At 40.1% G+C, this 24,681-nt stretch overlaps 1 protein-coding gene across 1 annotated transcript; it reads left to right on the forward strand. All coding sequences in view use genetic code 11, as the record gives it.

Moving 5' to 3' along the window:
* Positions 1-4,645: 4,645 nt before the first annotated feature.
* EGR_01961 (Tolloid-like protein) lies at positions 4,646-24,681 on the forward strand (the record flags this gene model as incomplete). Its single annotated transcript, XM_024491210.1, has 17 exons — positions 4,646-4,806; positions 5,663-6,135; positions 8,332-8,452; positions 8,878-9,023; positions 9,910-10,170; positions 11,825-12,376; positions 12,418-12,534; positions 12,570-12,715; positions 15,979-16,273; positions 16,627-16,749; positions 17,766-17,926; positions 20,433-20,739; positions 22,656-22,795; positions 22,904-23,117; positions 23,201-23,381; positions 23,765-23,837; positions 24,040-24,681. The coding sequence occupies 17 exons, from the start codon at positions 4,646-4,648 to the stop codon at positions 24,679-24,681; spliced, it is 4,113 nt and encodes a 1,370-aa protein (XP_024354353.1).

A 24,681-nucleotide genomic window follows, 5' to 3' on the forward strand; every position in this document is an offset into this window, starting at 1 on the left:
ATTTGCTGGCTCTAGGATGCCGCTTATTTCACGTCAAAACCGGTGACTTATCGTATCCTGAAAGGATGACCAATCAGCATCGATATCAGACACTGACAACCAAAAAGTAAACACTCTTGGTCAGATGATGGCGTCGGTTGAAATAAATACATTTAATCGAAAGCCATAAAACCCTTTTATTGCGCACATACGCATACAAGCGCACAAGAATACGCAACTGACCGTGTCCACCAATCCGCATCCAGTTTGCGGCTGGACCAATGGATGCAGCATCAGCTGTTGTATGATCGTCGGTCCGTCCAATTGCATGTGGTGAGCAGGCTTGCATATGTGGTCCTCCAGATCATACCATCATAGACTATGCTCGTATAAAGCCACCGGTCACAAGTGTATCAACGTGCCTACTATTGTGTCTGTGTACATACATCCTTCTCATATGTATGGGCACTGGTGATAAGGAAGACTTGTAACTACACACAATGCATCGAACTACTAGGTTTTATTTTACACGACCACTCAGCTTCACTCTCCTTCTTCTTCTTCTTCTTCTTACAACACCTTGCCAATCACGCAGTCAATACTCCACGCCCAAAAGGGGGATTTTTGCAAATGCTTCGTCCGCAGCTAGTCAAAGCACTTTCCCACAATCTGTTGCGTCTATCATGGAATTCGAGCCGGAAAGAAGTCTCGAGGAATTATATCCTACAGGCAGATATCTGGATCCCTGTAAAGCAAGTGAGGTTCATGAACAATTTATTTACATTTCGTTAAAATGGTCCCTCTATCAAAAACCAATTTGCACACATATCTGTGCAAGGTTGTTATTCGTCAAACTTCTCTACATGATTCCTGTCTTATGGAATCACCAGTAGCTTTATTTGTGGATTAAAATCCCCTTGTTGTTTTTGAAAACCCCTATCTTGTTTGGCATAACAAACTTCCCAAGACATTGCTGGTTAGAATGCGAACGTCCAAATACAGATTTTCGAAGTTTTATAATGCCTTACCTTTCATCATGGCCATTATTTTTCATGAATATGGTCCTGAATTTCTTACGAAAGTGGAGAAAAATGCTAAAAATGGTACTCTTACGCGACTCTTGAAGATAACGTCTTAATACAACAGGCCCATAAATGTTATTTTGTCCATATTATCACGTAAATGTATTTACACCGACTGCCTGTAAATTTAGAGAGGTATTTGAAAATTGGTAAGATACGATTTATCGAAGGCCAAGCAGAGGGCACTAGGCCAGTATAAATTTTCCATCAAGGAGTGTTAAATTATCGTCCTTTTCCCTTTTACCACTTGCATTCGTGAGGTCGTGTAGCAGATAACTTGGCTTTTCACTCCGCGCTTTTTACCGACATCAGCTTTCTTCTTGCCTTAATCATTTGATGGCAAAAGTTCACTCAAATAATTGCCACTGTATATCGGAATTCGGATTTTGAAGTGTAGATTCCCAACATAACTACCGAAAAGAGGCTTTAAATCGTGTGGCTGAAATGGCACAAAGTAAAAATTTGCATAGGTTCTAAGCAAACAAGCTGATTAATCCACTATTTTGGAAATATTTTAATTGAATAATTTTTCAGATTTGTGTTATGGTAGGTTCCATTGAAATGAAAGTAATTACAGGGGCAGATCGTATAATTAGTGAAACCATTTCCCACATCTTTAGGTCATGGCACTATGAAGGGGTATGATTAAATTATTGTTCCCCATCAATTTAAAGTCTCGGAAAACCATGACCTTTAAAGGGAATAGGTTTCAATCGGTTAACGTAAATTTTAATGCAGTTACCTCCGCACATCATAAGGCATAGCATCCCTTAGAAAAATATTAAAGCCATACTGTTCTCTTCCATTAGAGACCACTGAAATTTTTAAGTTTTTGGCGCGTCTTTTCATCGCAATTTCCCCTCAAACAAAGGTTTGCAGCCAGGTAGGCAGGCAGGGGGTTGGGGGGCTGAGAAGCCTAGTTCCTGGCGCGACCGTCTAGAGATTTGGGTATAATTTATCATAGAAGCCGATAGACCTACTTTGCAGTCACGACTGCAGGGTCATTGTGGCCCCCATTTTAGCCCAAAGGAATAGAAGGGAAGACATACGCACGCCTACCCATGCTTCCCCCCTGGACAGGGATTAAACCATTATCACGGTCCATGCAGTATCCAGTTTTATGATAGGAAGGCTGAAAGATGGCTTCTAGAAATGTCCTTCATCAAGTTCTCAAACCATACTATTTAAACTTGTTTCTATAAAGGAAAAATACAAATGACGAATTAAGATGTGCTACAGGCTAAGCATCATTTAAACTTGGGTTAGCGCTTTCTAGATCTTTCACAGACTAGTTCATAACCGGCGTTATGGTGGATGTCTCTACAGAGGATCGCGGTGATAACACCTTTATTCGAATGACACAATCCCCTAAAACATGTAAAACTACGGAATATGAGCTGAAGGCAGGATGTTGATTATACACACTGCGACACACGCGGAAATAAACTTAGCAGATGATTGTCTAGTGCAGCATCCTGTTCCGCTTTCATGTTTGGTGTTGAACCAGAAAATTTACAGTTGTAGTGATTATGTTCTCTTGTGTCATCATCATAATCACCAGAAATAGGAGTTACAGTAGGACACATCATAAATGTTTTTTTGGAATGGACAATTAGTCATGCGCTGGGCTATTATGTTGAATCATTTGGAGATGTCCTAAATACCGTCAGTTTGAAACAATGTACGTTGTAAACTGATAACATAAGCCGTCCTTTGGATACGTTATGTACATAATAGTTTCCCGTTGCCCTCACCACCTATTTTGGGTGTTTGTTTACAAAAATCTTTAGTTACTTTTAAACTGAATCACGGGATCTGAGCTTAAGACGGAATGAATAAAACCAAAAGCGAATGAAACCATCTCTAATATGCGCGATCGGAGGGCAAATCTCCCCATAGCTTTCTCTCCTTCTTTTGTAATCCCATCAAAGTTTTCTTGATAAAAGTGTGAGCGTGCGTTACGATGGTCATCTTATAAAATAATGCACTATAACGTAGTCCAATGCATAATGTTTGCCTAGAGGTTGATGAATGCATAAAAGGGGGACCATTTTTCAGATCATTTTTTGAAAAAACATGGAGTAGTCTACACGAGAAAACTAGTTTACTGCACAACACCCAGAATCGTGTGACTATAGCAGGAAAACTAATATATGATCAGGACGTTAATCATCGTTAAGTGACTAACGTACATGCGACAATGGATTTCGTAAACCTAACTCTTGAAGTCCTAAACACAATTGATGCGCCAATTTTGCAAAATAAGGCGTATTTTTCGCCCTCTGGACAATTATTAACATTTCCCCATAGAAGTCTATACCTGATGGTTTAACTGATGTCAATGGCGCTGGGACAGTTAATGGGCTTACTTAATGGAACCTCAAGGTGACTGATTCATCCGCCTTAAGTCATGTCTTTTTTGTGTCCAGCTGCTGTTTCCTTTATGTTCTGCCTCTTTTCAAGTAATGTGCCTGTCCAAAGCAACCTATTCTCCCTGCATCACTATTAACCAAAGCTTACTTTTTGCAATCCGAAATGCATAATCGACAGCGCCACAAACAATGTATGCATCAAATGTACCATATTGGGTATGGCTTGGTTAATCAGCAGTGTAAAGAGAAACCTACTTCAGATTTCGCGATGCATGTGTTCACTTTGTGAAAAAAGGAGATGCGGACCATCGCACAGGTCAGGACAATTGATAGCAATCCAGTGTATGCAAATTAGTTTGCAATTTTTTTATTGCGGTCTCAATATGAAAAAAAAAACATGTTTTAAAGAACGTTTCTCATATTTCCTTCATGCATCATCTTCTATTTTTGCATGATAAGCACCCAATTCCCGCTAATCTAGTCATACTACTCGTAAATATCAGTTATTCAATAGCCAGGAGCTCCTGGTACCTGGAATAAATTAAAGTAAGTGTTATTTCAAGAAAGATCTGTTCGTTATCAGCTGTTTAGACGACAAACTTGGCCAATGTGTAGGATATAATTCACTTATTTGCAGAGATAAATGAATATGTATTTTTAGGGGCCTCGAAACGAAACCGAAGTCTAGATTGGGCGATACCCCTAGCAGGTAACTTAGTTAAGCTGCACGATACGTCATGCTAGCCAGTCGGCTGAACAGCTAGCCGTCGTGACCCCGAGTGACCTCAATAAAATGTTCAGTTGCATTTAGGCCCACAGGAGAGCGAAAAATTTAATGTTCTTGCTTGTCTCAAAACGACCATGAGTAATTAAAACTACATTTGGTGTCCAATGCCCTGGCATTTTTACGTCTGCCAAACGATGTGGGATTAATTTCTGTTGCTATAATTCCTCTGTATGCATCCAAAATCCTTATGAAAAATATGCTTCACACCTGAACGAGTTATATTGCTTTTAAAAAGTCTTCCAATTCTATATAGCCACACGCTTTTAGTTGTGTTTTTGAAAGAAAAGCACAAGATATGAGGTATCTACTCAAACTCACAGAGCAATATCCAAAAGACTATTTACTATATATATATACTATTTCTCCATCCCATTATAGTTGGCTACACGGGAGACATCGCCTTATCAGATGCCGAGGCGGAAAACATGGTTAGGCGTTACGGAAGCGTCGCCGAAAAACCGCTCCAACAGTGGATTGAACACTCAGACACCTACGCCTACCATGGATACCGCGACTCTGCTGATAAGTCTGTGGGGGATGGAGAAAATAAGTTCAAAACCGCCACCGAAAGCAATGTTGGGAACAAGTAGAGCACTAGCTAATTTAATGGTTTTGCGCTACATCTGAACTCAAGTGTACATATGATAGAAAAAGATCTAGTCGAGAAAGAAATCGCAGATTTACTATGAACTGATCCCATGATTTTAGCCAACTCTTCCATAACATCCGGGAAGTACATGAAATGAAGCTCATAACTCCATGAGAAACTGTTAGGTTCCTGACTTACTTCTATAAATTTAAATATTCCAAATCATTTGCAGAATTCACGAGGAAAAATGAATTAATTGCTTGATGGGATAGTTATGGCCTTTATAGCATTTTCATTGGTAATTTTGTGCCTTGTTAAATCTCACTACCGCTGTCGGTGATTCGAAAAGTGAAGTGATTTATTTGTACTGTGTTTAAACCTTTAAAACTGCAAACATCTCTCCTGTCCTTAGAACTTTACAAAACTTGATAGCACTACTCTTTTCAAATAATCTCCTTCCACGTAACTGTTCTTGAGAAAAAGTCTTGTGGGTATTTAAAAATAAATTCGCAATGTTAACTACTTGATTATCTGAAATATCCCACCTGCGATTCATTTAGTTTTCCAACTAGGAAACAGGATCCTCTACTTTGTTTCTGTCATTCTTAACTTTTCTTATTTGAACTGCAGAAAATTTTGCCAATGGATTTCTAAGCAGGGCATTTTATTTAAATTCATCCGCACGTCTGAAAGTACTCTACATATATAGATATCGGTTGTATACATGCACAACGTAAAAAAGATGTCTACTGTGAATCATCCATGTGCACTGACAAACCTAGCAAGCATCACTCAAGATCGAGTGATAAAAAATGCCGATAGGCCATAGAAACTTCACTTTCTCCCTCACCAGGTCATTCGCCCAAAAACCCCTTTATCTCGCATCCAACTCGCGAAATAAAGCCACGAAGGGTGCAAACAAACGCCAGCGTGAGCGTCGTCGCCACTTTCGTCGCAAGCGGCGAAGGAATCGAAAGGAAGCCTTGGCAGACGATGCTCCATTGAGACGAGAACAGTATCTTCATCGATTGCAACGAATTGCTGAGCGTCAAAGGAACCTTCAGGCCAAACTCGCCATGCTGTCACGTAAACAACAAAATATTCTTGAAAGAGTAATACAGTCAAAAGAAGTGAAATCGGTCGTAAGAAGTCGGCGCAGTGTCAAGCAGAGTCTGAAGACACTCCAGGAAGTGGATGAGGAGGACCAAGTTGGTTTGGCTGAGGAAGACCGTCCAAGGCGGCGGGTTCGGAGAGCTGCAACGGCGTACAAGTCGAGAACTTGGCCCTACGGTGTCATTCCCTATGTAATACAGGCAAACTTTACAAGTAAGTCTACGCGGCTTTGTGTACGTCTGAGTGATCCCCCTTGGGTGGAGAGTCCAGTGACTTGCGTAAATAATACCCCAGATTGTCCAAAAGCTGTGCTTCTCATGTGGGTGCCTTTCTGTGTTTTACCAAGTGAACAAAATCTCACTTATCTTCAATCACCATTACGAATCCCATCCACTACCAAATTATCAGGTAATTCGATGGAGCTATGAAAAATTCAACGATTGGACCAGAATAAATTATGTATTTCTTTGGTAAATTAGATGCGGCTAAAATGAGTTTAATCGGAATGTATGTCCGCGAAAAAAAAATTAACGCACTTCCTATATTCATCTCCCTCTCTAAATACAGTAAGTAGTTTCTGAGAAACGTGAATAAGAATGTTGAGGATGCAAGAGGAAGTTGTTGTCAAACTCTTTTTTTCATTTACTTTATTCTTTTAAAAAAGTTGTGAACCAATTAGTATCCAATTACTTAATGGAGCTCAATTTATAGATCGCTTTCTGTAAACAGCTATATTAGGTGCCATTTTTGCGACGCTAGTGTCGTAACAGCCAAAAGCTCCGTTTAGGTGATGTCAATCTGAATACGGATTACCTTTTTGCATTTACCATCATTCCGAACTGTGAAGTTGTTGTAGAGCTTTCAAGAATTCCCCACACACTTTCAAACACACAGGAATAGAAATTAGTTTACCATTTAATGTAGAAGATGTGAAAGTTTCATGATGTTTAGTACTGTGTAGTTTTGGAAGAACTTTCTTTGACTGGATGCTCTTGGAAATGATAGAAATTGCAAGTTTCTGAAGCAGTTCACTTAATTCCCAGTGGTGTTCTAATTTTTATAGAATTTTCTTCGAAGATGATCGGTAGTAAAACTTTCTTAAACACTGGTGACATGCAGATACATTCCCCTTGCTTAAGGCGGATGTACAATGAAACTAGGGTATTCAGTTCTAAAAGTGTTATTTGGTGTCACAGTGTTCTAAACGATGGCTAGTTTCGTGTCAAAAAGGTAATCTGTCACCCACTGGACAGGCACTATTGATAAGGATACATCTATTATCCCAGATTTAACGATTCCATTACCAGACTCGGATAGGTAAACGCAGACACGTTCTGCTTAAATCCATGCTACTCGAAACCGAAAAGTGTAATCATCCTTGGACCAAGGAAACCACTCATCTCTTTAAACCATCTATTCGAGACCCAAGATTCAGTAGATTAGAATAGGACACAAAGAATATTCCCCGCTACGAGACCATTTCTGTGTGCACTGTTTACAGGAACGGGTTGCACAGCAAACACGTAAATCCGTATATCCGGAAGTGACATGCACTTGTCATGCACGCACGTACACACACAGCTGCACACATCGGCGACAAAATACGTCTTGTTTTTGCTAATTTGCCAAGCTAATTTTCGTAGATTTTAAGGATGCTAGAACGAAACCGGTTTCTTATTACCTGCGTGTGTCACATAATTGATTTAAATTACGACGTGAACGTTATCCACTCGTCAAGGTCACTTTTTAAGTCTCCTTTTCTGTGTGTCTGCATTTTATTGACCTTGTCAACCAGGCAGCGCTGGCAGCCAGCCTTCAGATGACCCTCTCTTTCGTTATTTTTATCCACCACTACACGTTTTTGCATGATATGGCTGATGAAGGGATTTCTAGGCCCCAATTGAGAGCGAATTAAAAATGTCATTGAAGCTAATCTTTCTACATCAGTTAAGGTGATATTGAAACCTCATGAGATCAAGATTATGCTTGGAATGATATGCACGATCTGATATGCTAAATAATTTCTGTACTTTTTATTATGTTCTACCGAAATGTGCTTAAACGCTGAAGACTTCATAATTCATGACTTCTTATGTCACACCATGGAAAGGTGAAATCTAGAATTAGGCAGAAAGCCTTGGCGCCAAGAAGAAACCGAAAAATGGGGCGACTGAAGGCTCTGCAAAGTTAAGTGTGTTAATAAAACAAATATTATCCTTTTACAAGCTTTCAGAAGCCTTTTCCCTATATTACGTTCAATGTCTTGATTCAAGTAACTAATTGGAAATTCAAGTTCCTTTCGAATGCCAAAATTTACATGAGAAAGTTTTTCATTAAACTTTGTCCACCGCAAATGTTACAAATTGGTGAATTTGCGATTACACATTAGTTTTTTTGATGACTTTTTAGGTGAAACTAAAGCCACTATTATGAAAGCCATGAGGCATTGGGAGAATCATACATGCCTGAGTTTTGTTGAACGTGAACCCCAGCACAAATCCTACATCATCTTCACTGTCAAGCCATGTGGGTAAGCTGCCAGTCAAATGTGTTTTAAAGGAATCAAAATATTGCCAATTTCTGATTAAAGGTAAAGTGCAATCTTTGAGGGAATAGAGCATTACAGAGTTACAAAAAAGCTTGTGTAATTTTTCCTCAAGGCTAATCTAGTTGATTGACATCGGCCTGACCTTTACACCAAATTGACAGGTAGACCGTTGCCTTTAAATCCTTCCATTTTTTTTACATTGGAGGCCATCTGTCAAGCATAATGTAGTCGAAAGATTATGGGAAAAATCGTCCTGACTTACTGTATTCGTTTCATGTAAGCCTAAATATTAGCTGGCTGATTACCACACGAATCTTTGAAGGTATTCAGATTTACTCTAGTCCCCATTGGATGGTAGAAGAAAGTCAAAAAACCTTCATTAAATTGAGGGCCGCTTTCTTTTTCAGATGTTGCTCTTACGTAGGACGCCGAAGTGAGGACGAACCGCAGGCTATATCAATTGGCAAGAACTGTGACAAAAAGGGCATTGTTATTCACGAGTTGGGTCATGTCATTGGCTTTTGGCATGAGCACACCAGGCCGGATAGAGATGGTGGGTTAAAGTTCCTCAGTTTTCGAGCTGAAATCAAGCGGATTTTTTCACAAGTTTAGGTGAATTATTAATTCCGGTTTAATGTATTAACTACTTACTATCCATAGTTAACTAAACGGGTCTCTCTAGACATGCTTGCTCGACTTTTAGGGATATTTCAGGAAAACTTTGAAGGGGAATTGTTCTAACTATGGGCGCAACCTGGATTTAAGTTCACGGCATTCTGAGGTAGCTGCTGGTGAAAGGGAAGGACAGAAATTGCGACTTCCCCGGTCTGTGTTGATTACCAACATGAAATTAGAACTAATTTCAACTGCCACTTCTATGCTTTAAAAGTCGGTTTTCTTTGGTATTTGCAACGAATCCATTGAAACGGAGTTAAATATGTGTGATGTATGCTTCTCGAATCCCTGGTAAGTAGTGACCTGGTAATAACAACTGACGTTCACACAAAGTTATGCTAGCGCAGCTGCGTTTGTGTACCCATATTTGATGCTTTCCTTGGTTTTTACTTTCCCTCTCTCCAATTTTCTGCCCATTTAAGTAAAAAGTTTGGTTTCGGAAATTTGAGATCAGGGCGCAGCAGTGCGAGGCTGTATGGAGAACTTGCATTATTCTGTCCGTTTTTTAATTTTCATGAAATAGTGGACCAAAATTCTGCTGTAATTCCTTCGAAAATTTACTAGTAACCTTCTGAAATGACGGGAACAAATTGTCATTATGTGTGCAAATGGGTTGTGTTTGCAAATTCTTAGCAAGTTCGCTCTTCCCACCTGCCTTTTCATTTTACGAATAAACATCAGCGAAGTTGCACATTCCACCGCTAATGGAATAAACAAAGTTCAAGAGGACCTAAGAATAAGTCTTTTTCTTCTTCTCCTCCTAGATCATGTGGAGATTCTGCTGGAGAATGTTGTAGAGGGACAGGACTTCAACTTTAAGAAGATGGACTCGGGTGAGGTGAATTCGCTGCGAGAGCCCTACGACTATAGCTCCATTATGCACTACGCAAAGGGCACCTTCGCTAAGGCCAATAAGGATGAGACGATTCGACCCAAGGCCTGCTGCCCTCGTCCCCCCATTGGTCAGCGTATTCAACTCAGTCCGGGTGACGTCCGACAAACCAACAAGCTCTATGGATGTCCATGTAAGCTTGCACCGAAAGCAACCCTGTAAATAACATAGGTTTCAAGTGGTGAATATGCCCATTATGAATAAAAATGTCAGTAAGCGAGTGACATTTCAATATTGCGCATTAGTAGATATTAGGTCTTTAAATAAGTTCGGCCTGGAAGATTATCCATGTAGGTCATGAAATCTTGACAAATAAGCCAGTTTAAATCCATGAATAACCATTCAGGTGTTTTGTTTCTTCAACCTTGCGTTTTTCTTTTGAATGAACTGGTAGCCTCATAGTTTTTTCAAAGATGCATGGTTTACGATGCAAAGAATATTCGGCCACAGTTCACGTATCCCCTTAAATGGACCTTTAAAATATAGACTCTCTAAACATTGAATAGGCCATTTCTTCCTAGTGAATTAAACAATGAGTACAAATTGTTGAAAAACGGTGAGATTGTGCGATTTTAGGCAGTCAGTGGAAAGTTAAGCTGATTTAAGAAATTATTTTCAAATTAAGTATACTACCTGTTAGTGATTTGAATTTCGTACGCAAGAAGACAGAGGTCTACGCTGAGTTCCTTATAATACAGTCAGTGTTTCACACACTGAATAGTCTGTGCAAAGTCAAGCTAAGAGACAACTTTTGGTGCATCATTGATAAAATAAGTACTTTTTTACCCAGTAGTGTCGTAAATTAAAGTTAACAGACGCCTTACCTCCTTATTATCTAAATTTTCCATTTCGTACGTAAATGGTAACTTCGTGCACCACTAGTTAGCCGAGTAAACAGTCTCCATAGGACCACGGCATTTAACTTCTTAAACAACAGTCCTTTGTATGAATTCCACAAAAAAGAGGGTAAACATACCTTCAATTTTGGCTTGAAATGATGTAACTTCGGGGAGAGTTGAAGCGTTTTTTTTGTGCAAGACTAGATTTTGAAACAAATTCTGCTCACAAAAGTAGGTTCAAGCCTAATTTCGATTGTTTACTAGAGTGATGAACTTAGCAGCTTTCTTTTGTATTTAAATGGCATAAAATTATTTCTGTCTCAAGTGACAAGATTTTCTGAAGTGTTGAAAACTTTAGAACTTGTCTCAGAAAAAACATTGTATGGCCTTACGTACACAAATAAAATTTGGTTCGAAGTATTAAGACTCTCAGGGGAAAATTGACCTCTGCATCCGCCTACTTACTTTGGCTTCCTTTTAAGTAACGCGTCACACATTTGTGACGTGAGGACCTAGGTATAGAAATTGAGGTGTTGCATATATGTGTCACACGAGCTGCGAATGTGTTAACTCATACAGATTTTCTAAAAGACTAATATATATAAAAGTGCTAAAATTTCCTTTAAATGTCCATATCATTTTGGGATTACAAATTGACCTTCTTCTAGATTGTTCTAATCCAACACTTTTAGAAAAGTGTTGCTACTAGAAAATCTTGTAAAATACCAAAATTTTGGACATTTGAAATTAATTTGTTGAATATCATTTCAAAACAGTATTGATACGTGTTCTTATATCCGCATAGTTGAAGAAAACCTGAATGTTAATTTTTGCATTACTTAAAAGTCAGTTCTTCAAAAAAAGGAACAGTCTTAGCGAAATACTTCTAACTGTATGAAATGAAATATGGGTAGATTTTGAACAAGCGAGTATTGCCTTGAATTGCAGCCTGCGGTCGAACCCTAATGGAGCCATCAGGCACATTCGCCTCGCCACAGATGTCATGGGTCATTCACAACAGCCACGACTACAACACTGCCTCCGTGCCCGATATTGATTTCAACTCACCCGAAATTCTCACAGACCCTGCCTCCTTCTACCACCCTCTGACACACGAACTGCCCACCGCCCATCGGCTCTCGGGCATGGTGGGTGATCACCAAGGTCGAATGGTCTCTGACGATAGTCGATGGGCAAAGTTTGCCTCAATTACAGAGAAATTGCATGATCAAAACCATGGTGGCATCGAATCCGCAGCTCCTTCTTCTTTGGAATTTGCTTCCGTGGGACCTCTATTCTGCCAGTGGCGAATTATTGGCGCAATGGGCGAGCGAATTCATCTCAATTTCACTTACCTTGACGTTTTTCAACAGCATGATGATCTGAAATCGGTGGTTGGGGGAGGAGGACTGGCGTTGAGTCGGGGGTCTTCCCAACTGGCTTGTGCCAGTGACTATGTGGAGGTTCGGGATGGATACTACTCGGGATCTCCATTAATAGGTGAGAGGACTTACCATTTTTATAAAATATTTGTATCTTAGGGAGGTACTGTGGAAAAACCCTTCCATCGATGATAATATCCACGAAGTCAAGACTTTGGATAGAGTATAGACGATCTTCTGGTTCCCTCAGTACAGGATTTGTAGCTGAATATCAAGGTAAGCGTGTACTAAAACTAATGCAACTCTCCTAGCCGTCTGTGGAGGTGAAATTGTACAGGAAGAAGGTATTATTACAAGTCCAAGCTATCCGGAATTTTACAAACCCAACAAGGAGTGTATTTGGAAAATTGTCGTTCCTACTGGATTCTCTGTGGCTTTGGCATTCCAATCCTTCGATGTAAGCGCCTTAATGCAGAAATTGGCTTTTTTGGTATAAAATCACCCGCTATTTTTCGGAAATTTCTCCTTATAAATTCATGTTTTAATAAATTTGCATTTTTGGGGCAAGTAATTGATGATAACATTAGCCCTCTTTCCAAGATAATTCTCACGTTGGCTTGCAGACACTTTAATAGCTTTGGTTTTGTGGAATTTTTACTTGCAAATTGTCTGGCAAAATTATTTATTTCATAGATGATTAAGTGCCTCCACCTTTACGCTTTTGTTAGCTACAAAGTCTACTTTGTTATTAATTGTTGCTTTTAAGTCTGTGTTAGTTCTTTGCTTAAACTGTCATAATCAAACCGTGACGAAAATGGATAGGGTGGATTTAAAATGAAAAAAATATTTGCGGGTTTTTAAGATGAAGGAATAATTATACTTTTCACCTAAAAGTTTAAAACCACATCTAATAAAAACTGATGACAAATGACACCAGTAGTGGCCAGAGGCAGTCTCTTGTATTCACCGTACCAAAGAGGGTATCTTAACACAGCGGTATGAATGAATGTCATAAATGACCTAGGCGTCAATTGCATGAACATTTCGTTTAAAACATATTTTTTTAAAACATAATTTTGGGAATTTGCACCTTTTAAGGCGGGCCAATGCAGTCTGTTGTAAAAATTTAGAGTGGTAAATACTCTGAGCATGATTGGATCATTAACTCAGTGGGAAAACTTTTAGACTTCATTGGTCTATAAATGAGAGCCCAATTTATTATTTGAAAGACAAGATTTTTCTCCAATTTGTACAGAATATGGACAAATTTATATGAATGTAAGTTTAAGCACCTCTAAACAGTGAAGCCGACGAAATTGGTCCTACGATTTAAACGGCTTGAAGTGTAGGTTTGCGGCTTTATGACTACACCAAAATGCACACGCATCAATCGTACAACGCGCCAAACTTAGTGGCTAAAACGTTCACAAAGCAAAATGCGCATGCGCCTCTCCACGGCTTTGTGGAGCCACAAACTTAAACGCCCTGTGAAATAAACTACGTATGTGGCAGCCGAGTTGCGTAACCTGAAGATCTACTTCTCTAACCCTATTAGGCTGAAAAATCAACATCATTTTATTAATTATTACAGATTCTGAGCTATAGCTTGGAGTAATGTTGACATTGTGCTTCATTTTCAAGTAGATACGAATCGGAGTTCTTGAGTTCCCTTGTTCAAAATAAATATAAATTTTGAGCATAAAACTGAGATTGGCAAAACATCCAAAAAGGTCATTTTATGAGTAAAAATACCTATATTTGATGGCTTGCTTAAAACTGAAAATATATTTTTGTCTAAAAAAATGTTACTCGTGAAATTGTGCAATTTTGAAAAAGCAGACACTATATAAGGAGGACTTAAGTAATATAACTGCATATGCAATTTTCATACCATTTCTACTGCTTCTCTCTATAGCATGGGCATAAAGCATTGTAAAAGTAATAAAAATTGCCTGTTTTTCGACTTGGAAAACATTTGTTTTTTATTTTGGAGGCTTTTGGTACTTTTCACCATTGCTATCAGCGTCTTTCTAAGAGAAGAATCGGTCATTACAGTCTAGAGGTTTCATAGCTTGGAGACGACATCAACTATTTCCACTCCTATTCATTCTTCCAAAGTCCTTTACATCCTTTTCAGCAGAGATGCTATATACACACATAACATGCGGTCTCAAGTTTGAAAACTGATGTGTCACACATGTGTGACGCCGAAAGCAAGTATTAAAATATGTATTCACTGCATAAAATATTCTATAATAACTAAACAAACGTAGTTCTAAGGGATAAATTTCTCCCAAGATTATGAAAATTAACTTTTTGCAGACAACAATTTTACGTATTTAATGGAGATTTTCAAAATTTGCTGCAAAAGTAACTTCCTGATTTACCTATTCAAAATAACGCAAAGACTAAGGACTGCCGTTGATTATCTAAATCATTTCAGCTTAACTATTCATTTGATATTTGATACGCATAGTCTCTATTGTAAAAATACAGGTGAGCCGAGGATATCTAGCTCCCCGAGACTTACCTGAAGGTGGAGGAAAATACAATACTCGAACAGAACATATGCATTCGACATTAGTAAAGCAACTGGCATAGCAAAGTACCTAAGTCGTCCCTTTAACAAAACCAAGTGTAGAACAAACAACCAATTTATCGCATAGCCCTTTTTTGAGCGTTGTCCACAGCTCTTCCCTTGGTCTACATCCCGCATCAGTCGCAAAAAAATGATTGGTGCAGTAAGAAAACACCCACGCGTAAACTGTGCCAGTCACTGAATTTTCATGCAACTGAGGAGCTACTTGACTGCGATGTAACTGATCCCTCTTGGCGATTCTACCGAATGTGGAATTTCATCCTGTATGAGAACTAAATTCGGGGACGGGAGACTGTACCGGCCATTGCGCTTGTCCATAGGTAGTTGTGGAAACACTGGCCTAAAGGCAGAGTCGTGCATCAAACGACGGGTTTTAACATAGTGTCGTGGTGGTAGGGTTTCACGTCAATTCTTCCTTGCCACGTTGTTCTCACTTCAGTACTGACCAGCTATACCTACTTGGATTTAATCTAGGGGGTTGAGAAGTGGAGGAGCTATTTCGAGTTCACGTAATTGATATCACCATGCAGGTAAGGTAGACAGCTCCGTAATGAACTTTTCTAGATAGTTCATGGATAGCTTTGCTTTAGGTGTTAGTAGCTTGCCTGCAGACCAAGGGACCGGGCAGCTGCCGAAGGTTGATGCCAGTTTCAGCCCTTCTGTTTGGGGCCGCCAGCGATTCTCCCGTTGCAGGATATAGACTTCTACCCAGCTAAGGTTTATCACCTAGCGGTGTAAATCAGGGCATATGTCATTTAAAATAGAGTTCGCTTTTCGCTGCCATCAACGTAGTGCCCTGAGACCTTCCTTAAGACATAATACTTCGACAGAATATTTTATTCAATGTACAGCAGGGCCGGGACTGCCGGCATGACTTAGAGGCCAGCCCACCCGATGAGAGTACAACGGCAGAGACCCAAAATGGCCCATTTACTAAGATTGAGAGTTGAAAGAACAGCTAACACAATGCAGGTATATTGACAAAGGGATGAAATAAATGTTATAATGGTCCGCATCCATATAAACCTTCAGGTATAGATCCCTCACTAGGTGATAAAGTGCTAACCTCTACAAGGCAGAGCTTTTTCAATAACTTTTTTTGCATGATTGTTAAATTTTAGATAGAAAAGCATGACAACTGTGTCTACGATTACCTCGAAATTCGAGATGGTCTCTCCGAGAGTTCGCCAGTTTTAAAGAAGCTTTGCGGTTCCAACTTACCAACTCCAATCAAGTCGACCAATAACATGATGTACATCAAATTCGTCTCTGACAGTTCCGTTGAAAAACAGGGATTTACTGCCGAGTTTCAGAAAGGTATGTTCCAATGTTGCTTCAATAATAAATTAGGACTTTGCTTTTACTCGGTAAATGACCCAATTCCAAAGAACACGAGCGTCAACTTGCTCCTTCCAAGTAGTTTATCAGATGTTCCTAAACAAACACTGTAGGATTCCTCATGTTTTGCTCAAATTAGCGTAAATCAACGGTTCGAATATTTCTTAATCAAAAGAGCAGAACAAATTGCTGGGCGTAGATTTTACCTTGGCAGAACATTTAGTAAAATTATTTGTGAATTCTGTAATTACCCTTGACCACAGTACACATTTATTTCAAATTGGATTTTGTGGATTACAAGATGTAGTACTGATTTAAAGAGTTTTGCAAAAAAAAATAAGTGATGATTGCCCCATTAACGGCATTACATCTCTGCCGGAACACCTGAGAATACTTGAGAAAATGTGACTTTTCTCTCTTTTTCCTTGTAGAATTTGACGAATGTAAGACGAATAAGCATGGCTGTTCCCACATTTGTGTTAACACCCTTGGCAGTTACCGGTGTCAATGCGAAATTGGCTACGAGCTACATCCCGATGGCAAGAGATGTGAAGGTAGGCAAAAATCTTTGCACAATCATTTTATGTTTCTTTTTCGTGAGAGTAATTGCTGTTTTTTAGAATTTTTGCAAAGCAACTAGTTTTACATTTCATTAAATTCCCACAATATTGAAAGAATTGTTGAGGGCTCCGTGGATAGGCTCACTTGTTTATAACTACACCAACGGGGTGGATGTTTTAGGTGAATTTGACCTACGCCAACAGTAGAATTTCTTATTTGTAGACAACAGCAAGTTATTAATATCATGAACATACTTGCCTAATAATCCCTTCAGCGTCCAGTGGGTTCATACCGGAATAGCTAGGGGGAGAATATCACCAGTGGAATATTTTCAAAAGATCATGTAACTTGTCTTGATGAGACACGTAAGATGCCATAAGGCGACCTTGGTAGCCATATTTAGGTTCCGGGTACAGACTAGCACAATGACCCCAAGAGACCTTGGGGAAAAAATTGGGAACCCACAACAAGACCTCATTATCTCCAGACGAAAATCAGTCATCCAAAAGACTTGCACTTTGTATGACTGAGAAAGTATTCTGATAGAGAGCTGAAGCTGTTTTCCAGATTTTAAAAATGCCGAATCGGACTAGGTTGAGGAAGGAGAGCATTTTAGAACCCTTGTGAGACGTGCATTTACATTATCAGGATTCGATTTAAAGCCTCTGCGCCGAAACTGAATAAAAAGGAAACAACTAATCCCTTATCACTCATGGTTGATGTCAAAGAATTCATGTTTCGTTTCCTTGTTAGTGGGTTTTCTTGCAAATTCAACTTTTAAATGTTCAATGTTGAAAAGCCATGAAGGGGCGTTTCTTGAAATTTCTTATTTATTTTGAAATACTCCTACCCTTTCCTTCGGTCTCAAATTCTCCCTCCCCACTTTGGAACCCCAAAAATTCAAAGACCCACATACTCCAAACAGTTTCACTCAAATACAGTTGAAATTTAACAATTGATTAATCCAGCATATAACATGCACCCTACTACACTTCAAAAATCATTTTAGATGCCTGTGGTGGAGTGATTAATGCAGCTAACGGAACCATTCAAACACCAGGCTTTCCAGCCGAGTATCCACCCAACAAGAACTGCATTTGGAAGATCGTTGCAGCGCCCAAATCCACCATCTTCCTCAATTTTACTCACTTCGACCTTGAAGGCAAAAACGTAAGTATTTTACAACTTTGCTTTTGGATTTCTTCAGTAGAGTGACACAGAAATATATTGATAGTGTTGTATACTATCTGCAGCCTAAGTAATCCCTACTTCGAGATTGGTTTGTCATTCAAGCGGGTACTGCAAATTATTTAAACTCAATATGCTATCGCATATCCATTACAACGCAACTGGACATGTAACATTATGCATAAATCCACGCAACCGATGCTGTCGACAGGAAGGAGAGCTACTTTGTATCCATTCTCCACTTGCCTTTCATTTAGCTTCTCCCGTCAACACTGACACTTTTGACAGACCTCTATTGTCTCCTCAGAAGTGTGCGTGATAGAGTAGTCCACAGTGGAACACTAAATGAAAATTTTTTTGCCAGAGGCTGCCCATTACCCTCGCTCGCGCAGTTAGTCAATCGCACATCGCAGATATTTAGCGCTTGCAATTCGGGTGAAATGATAACAGTGGTAAGAAGCCAGAGAGTGTAGTTGATTTACCGTTTAAGCGACGTTTACCCGGTCCAATTATCGAAGGTACCGGTGATGTTAATACTAAAGCATTTAGGTGTCATCCGGTTCTAACTGAATATTCCATTACCTAACATTCGCGTGAGACTTTTGTTTACATATTCACTTTTTAAGCTTTTTTAAAACTAGTTTACTTAATCCGTTCCTTGCCAGCGTCAAATATGCATAACGCGCCGATTTTCTTAGCTGAGGTAGGTGGTACAATCAGGTATCATTTATGCCTTACTAGTTTGCAAAAAAATCTCGCGAAAAATTGTGATTTAAACAGGTTGGTTGAGTCTCAAATGATAAAATGGACGTTGGATGTTCTCGGTCTGGGGACGGTAACCTCAAATCTAGCAGTTTGTGCAAAAAAACCTCGAGTTGCCTTCGAGATCCCCGTTTTTAAACCTGTTAATAATTATTCTTGTAAATTTGCGTTTCAAAAGTGGGGAAATCCACTCCCTTTGCCTTACTAATTAATAATTCCTTCTGTTTCGAAAGGATATAAAGTGCTCTCTGATTGGTCCTTAGCTTGGGTTCATTTTACCAGCTTCTTATGATATCTTCAACATGCACATCGGCAGTTTTTCGCCGACCAACCGTTCTATTGTTCTTTTGACTAAAGTAGATAGGAGGAAGTTTTTCCAACTCCGCACTACCGAAATACAACTAATTGCTTCTGTGAGTCACCAGAAGTAAGTTATTAACCTGAGTGGCGTATTTCAAAAAAGTCTTCGCTAGCAGGTGATGAGATGGAGATAGTAGGTCAGGCTACGGCCATAAAGAGTTGCTTATCATTTAGCTGCCCCAAAATCTCCCGTGATTAGCAGAACATGAGTGTTTTAGTTCTCGGAACTAAAGTGACGAATAATGGTAAGCCGTGTTTCAAAATTTACGAATATTAAGCAAAATTTGTGACTCCTTCTTAATCTGAGACTGAAAGATTGAAGTTTTCCACATTAGGGTATGTGTGTAATGAAACAGAAAGTAGAACAATTAAAAATGTGGGCTGTGATATAGTTTTGCCGTCTCCAAGGTAACCTGACTAAACAAATCCTGATGTAGATAGACGATGAAACCCAAGGTGAAATTCTTGAAAGCTTGTTGATAAAGAACTGGAAGCTCGCAAATAAATATTAGTGTTCAAGGGTTAGGGTAGCCAGCTAACACGGTAAGACCAATTTGCTGCGATTGCCTGTTCAATATTGTGTTGGCCCTTGCAAAAACAATCTCCTCTCTCAACGACCTGAGGTCGGTCATCTCAAATGTTTTTAGCAAATATTTGGGTGAAGTAACAGAAACATCCAATGGGTAGAAACTCGACTTGTTTTCGACAGAGCTCAGTGGCACATTTGTGCGCTTGTTCCACCTTCTAGCAAATATCTGGAAAGCCTCGATATGGAAAGATTTAACAGTACAACTGTATCATCCTAGGACTGCTCGCCTGTCTTGGTACACAGCGTCCGCTAACTTCTTTTTAAAATTGCAACTATTTCCGAATAATTGTAGTTCCTGTTCTTGCGGAAAGATTGGTTTCGTGCAAGTTTACGATAGGTAGCATGCTGATTATCCAGGTCGAGGTGTTATTTGGTGAAAGCGCTTAATAACTGCTACTTTGTAGATTAGGAATGAAACTACTACGACCGAGATCGTCATCGACAGACATGTGGGGATGTCTTTGATTAGTTACCGACTTTTAGACATCTTATTTTCACTGAGCGTCCTCTGCCTTTAGGCATCACTACACACTGTTGCATTCGCGCAGTACCTCCACTGCCTGTCATCCGGATTAATAGAGTCTTAACCAGCCCAAGACAGGTGGGCTGGCTATTGGCAGTGGGAAGTACTTGGTGTTGTGCAAGGAACGGGCACGGCAGCATCCTCATCAATACCTACAATGTTACATTTCCCGATTTTACCTGAATTGTCTTCGTATAGAGGGGAATTTTGATGCTTGATACCAAAATATCCGTTACGAAATCTTTCTACTCCAGAAAGCCTGCAACTACGATTTCATCAATGTCTACAGTGGTCCGCAACACAATCAGCAGAAGATTGGAACATTTTGTGGCAATACGCTTCCAGCACCGATCACTTCTCATACCAATGAATTGAATATTGAATTTTACACCGATGGCTCAGTGCAACGGACCGGATTCAGGGCAGTCTTCTTCACGGACCTAGACGAATGTGCGGACAATAATGGCGGTTGCCAACACATCTGTCGAAACACTATCGGATCATACTACTGCGAGTGTAGGCCGGGGTACAAGGTGTATGGCAGATTTAATTGCAAGGAGAGTGAGTACTTCTGTCCTGTTCCTACCTTGAGCTGTAATGTTGTAGAAATTTGAACAATAGCGTCCGAGATATTTCTAAAGCCGTCCAGTCATTAGTACCTCTATGAGCATGACTTGATGTCATTAACGTGGCAGTCAAATAGTGGGAGATCGCAGTCCCAAGCAGTAAAATATGCAATAAAAATGCCATTTACTACAAAACCCCTCGCCCATTTTAAATTCCATCTTCGAAGTTACATAGCGATCGCGCCTTGCACACCAAACGCTTTTGCCTAGGAGTAAAACCATTTCAAAAATGCTTACCATATAGAGCTCTAATGGAGCCGTTTTGTGCATCCAAGCCTCCACTCCACCTTATTGCTTTTGCAATACTGTGCAGCCACCTGGGTCGTTTCACACTTCTTGAAAGTGAAGCGATATTGGGTTAATGTCGTAAGCGGTTCTTCAAGAATCTACCTTGCCAAAATATGCCTTTCATTGCATGAGTTCTATATTGTGGGGGATTTGTCAAAAGTTGGCACCGTTTCGGTAGCACTTTCGTTAGGATCTCTGCAGAATTAGTTATCCTACTGTAATATTTTGGTGTAGCATCTTGTCAATGAAATCGAAGTTGTTATTGCTGTGGAGAGGGTTTACTCACTGCTGTCACCAGTGCAACATCCGAGCTACCTGTAAAAAAGGCATAAGGCGTACGAGTCTCTAAAACGATGATAATGGGTGACCCAGCATAGCCTAATGTCATTAGTGCGATAAGGGAATCGCGGGAGGCGAAAAAGATATTTTTTTAATCTGATACAAATTAAAATGAATAATATTTACATTATAACATCGCGGATTAAGAATATGAGCAATTTAAACACCAACCAGATGTTCCATCTTCACATGAAAAATAAACCTGTCGATGGAGCTACGGGTGATGGTGCGAAGATAACTAATTCCTCCGAGTTGGCTTAGGCTTCTACAAATCATGTTTCGATTTATAATGGTAAGTTGAGGGGTTTGGGGTCTAACAAAACCGAGTTCACTGCATAGGAATATCAAGCTCCAAAACAGTCCTTGGACTGTTACGAAGACTTCACTTTCCTCACAGTCTCTTCATTATGATATTCGCGATATCCATTATAACGGAATGTGACAGTTGGTTCTCATTGTCAGACGGCTTTCCGAAGGAATGCCTTGAAATATTTGTTCATCCTCCTTTCATGGTGAAAAAACCTGATGGGCTTCCGGACAAGTTTTTTAGCGCAATCTCGTTCGGTAGCACATATGGAAAGGCAAATCGGTCGAGTGAGGGCCTAGAAAGTTTACAAGTGTTAGGATTTGGCTGGTTCCTCAGGCAAGGTCGACAAATAGAAATTCGGCTGTCTGATTGAATTTCATTAGTTTGGAAAGTGATATTTTTCACCCACAGGCAATGCAAAAGAGGTGCAAATTTTCAAGCAGGGCACCCATTTGCTTAGTCGCTACCATCACTTATTCCGAAGGTATGTAGCCAAACCGCCCCATGGAAGTGAGTATATAAACGAAAAAACGAGTAGTTTACCTGATAGTTGTGCTTTACAAATAAACGGTTGTACGATTGTTATGAAACATTGTTAATAATCCGTCAAACTTCTTTGAAAACTTATTTTTGAGTAAATTAATTGGACTTTAGACTGGAAATAAATACTTGAGGTCACAAAAAGAACAATTTACTTTAATTTCTTTGCAAACTCTCGACGAATGTCGATTGTACGCGACAGAGTAGGCTAAAAGCATTTCAATCCATAGGAAACGGCGTTCAGTAGGGGAGTATTACAGTCTTATAGGACACACTTCTCCTTGCTCCATATTTATGTCTACTTTTTAAAATTATCTGCCACTTGTCAAGTCCAGAGCCATGAAATAAGTAATAAATACTGCTCCATGTTTTTTAAGTTGGAATAAGCGCCGGTTGTCAACAAGAAATCTCCTCACCGGAAGGTGAAATTCGAACACCAAATTGGCCTAGTGAGTACCCAGCAAGACAGAGTTGCCAATGGAAGATCACAGCAACACCGGGACACCGTGTCAAAGTTGTAAGTCTCCAAAAATCTACCACTGTTATTTCATCCCCATGTGGATGTAAGCCACGTAATATACCTACTGTAATGGTACAAGTAGTAAGATTTTCCAACCGCATGCAGGTGTTTGACGCATTCGAGGTGGAATCACATCAGCAATGCATGTACGACCGAGTGATCGCCTACGACGGCTTGACTACCGATGCGCCACAGCTAGGGCGCTATTGCGGTAGTCGTAAACCCGCACCAATCATTTCAACTGGAGCTACCCTTCTCCTCACTTTTAATGCCGACGGATCGGTTCAGAGAAAAGGTTTCAGGGCGCAACACTCAACGGGTCAGTTCACAAATCACACTCCCAGCCGATTCGTTCATTAGTGGGTGGAATTATCTTGATCCTCTCACCCTTCACATTTGTAGTGTGTGGTGGTGAATTGAAAGCAGACATAACATCTCAAAACCTCTTCTCTCATGCCAAATTTGGTGATTTGGATTATCCCGTGAACCAGCAGTGTTACTGGACCGTTCATTCAAATCTCAAGAATTATACAATTCTCATTCGTTTCCTATTTTTCGAAGTGGAAGAGGAAACACTTTGCACGTAAGTGTTCCGTTGGTTTTCATTTATTTGCAACGGCCATTTGAGAGGTTTTCTTCTAATCTGTCATTGACAAGTTCTTTATAAAGGCGTAAGTTGAATACCCCACTTTATAAGTCGATTGTCGTCCATGCACAAATTTTCACTTTGAAGCACACAAAGTAGTAACTGCGTCCCTCCACGCAAAGCATAAAGCAGGGAGTGTAAAGAGCTTGAAACCACTTCAAACTGTTCAAAGAGGTCTTGAGAAAGGGGAAATTTTCAAGTGATAAATCACTGCAGAGACAAAAAATCCTTTTTTATAATGACATCGCAGTTGAAGTTGGTCATGTAAATTGGTGATGAATGCTTAGTCACTTTCAAGTTTTTTCTTTTTTTTCAACTAGATATGACTATGTGAAGATATTTGATGGTCCGGATGGAACGGCTCAACGCTTGGGTGAATACTGCGGTCGGAAGGTAAGCAAAAAAGCAATCGCAACTGGAATTCTAGAAAGTGAACCTTAGAAGTTTTAATAATCACACTTGCAAACGCGAAACCACTACCAGCAAGCAGACGACTTAAATTTAAATGATTGCACAGGCAATGAGTGATATGACTAAACAGGAGGCTCCAATACTGTGGGACGATTAATCTTCAACTGACCAATTTTCTTTTCAGTTGCCCCACGATTCCTACGCTGCGTCTGGAAGCATGCACATCCAATTCTACACTGACGATACCATCAGTGGCAAAGGATTCCACGCGCAATATCAACTGGTTCCCAACGGGGCTGTAGCTAATCAAAATCAACTGAGCCTTTCACCAATCGTCAAGCTGCCTAACTCCCCACCCTCCTTCTATCGCTCCGAACAGCCTGCCTACAGGCATCGACGCCAGTCGGCGGTCACTCCTCCCCGAGCTAGAGCACCCTTCCATGGAAGCCGCTATGTCTCGGGCATCCATCGCACTTCACCTTGGGTGAGCCAGAAGACTCTCTATGGAAATTACCTGCCACCAGCCGTTGAAACATCACGTCAATCACGGGCTTGGAGGGTGCCTTATCGACCGCCTCAGCCTCCGACACAATCAGTACGGACTCGAACTCGGATCTACAATCCCCACGCAGCTTGGAGCGCCAATGGTTATCGTCGGATGCATCCACAATTAAGAGCCGATGTTGAATATGGGATCCACGAAGTGGGAGGGTCAAAGAGCACTTATCTCCCGGCTGCTGCAAGCCATCGAAGTCAGCAACAGCAGAAAAGACCCGTCTCCAGTGTCACCGTGAATACCTCTTATCGTCGCATTTCTGCACCCTGA

Source organism: Echinococcus granulosus (assembly GCF_000524195.1).
Source record: "Echinococcus granulosus chromosome Unknown EG_S00008, whole genome shotgun sequence".
NCBI classification, from domain to species: Eukaryota; Metazoa; Platyhelminthes; class Cestoda; order Cyclophyllidea; family Taeniidae; genus Echinococcus; species Echinococcus granulosus.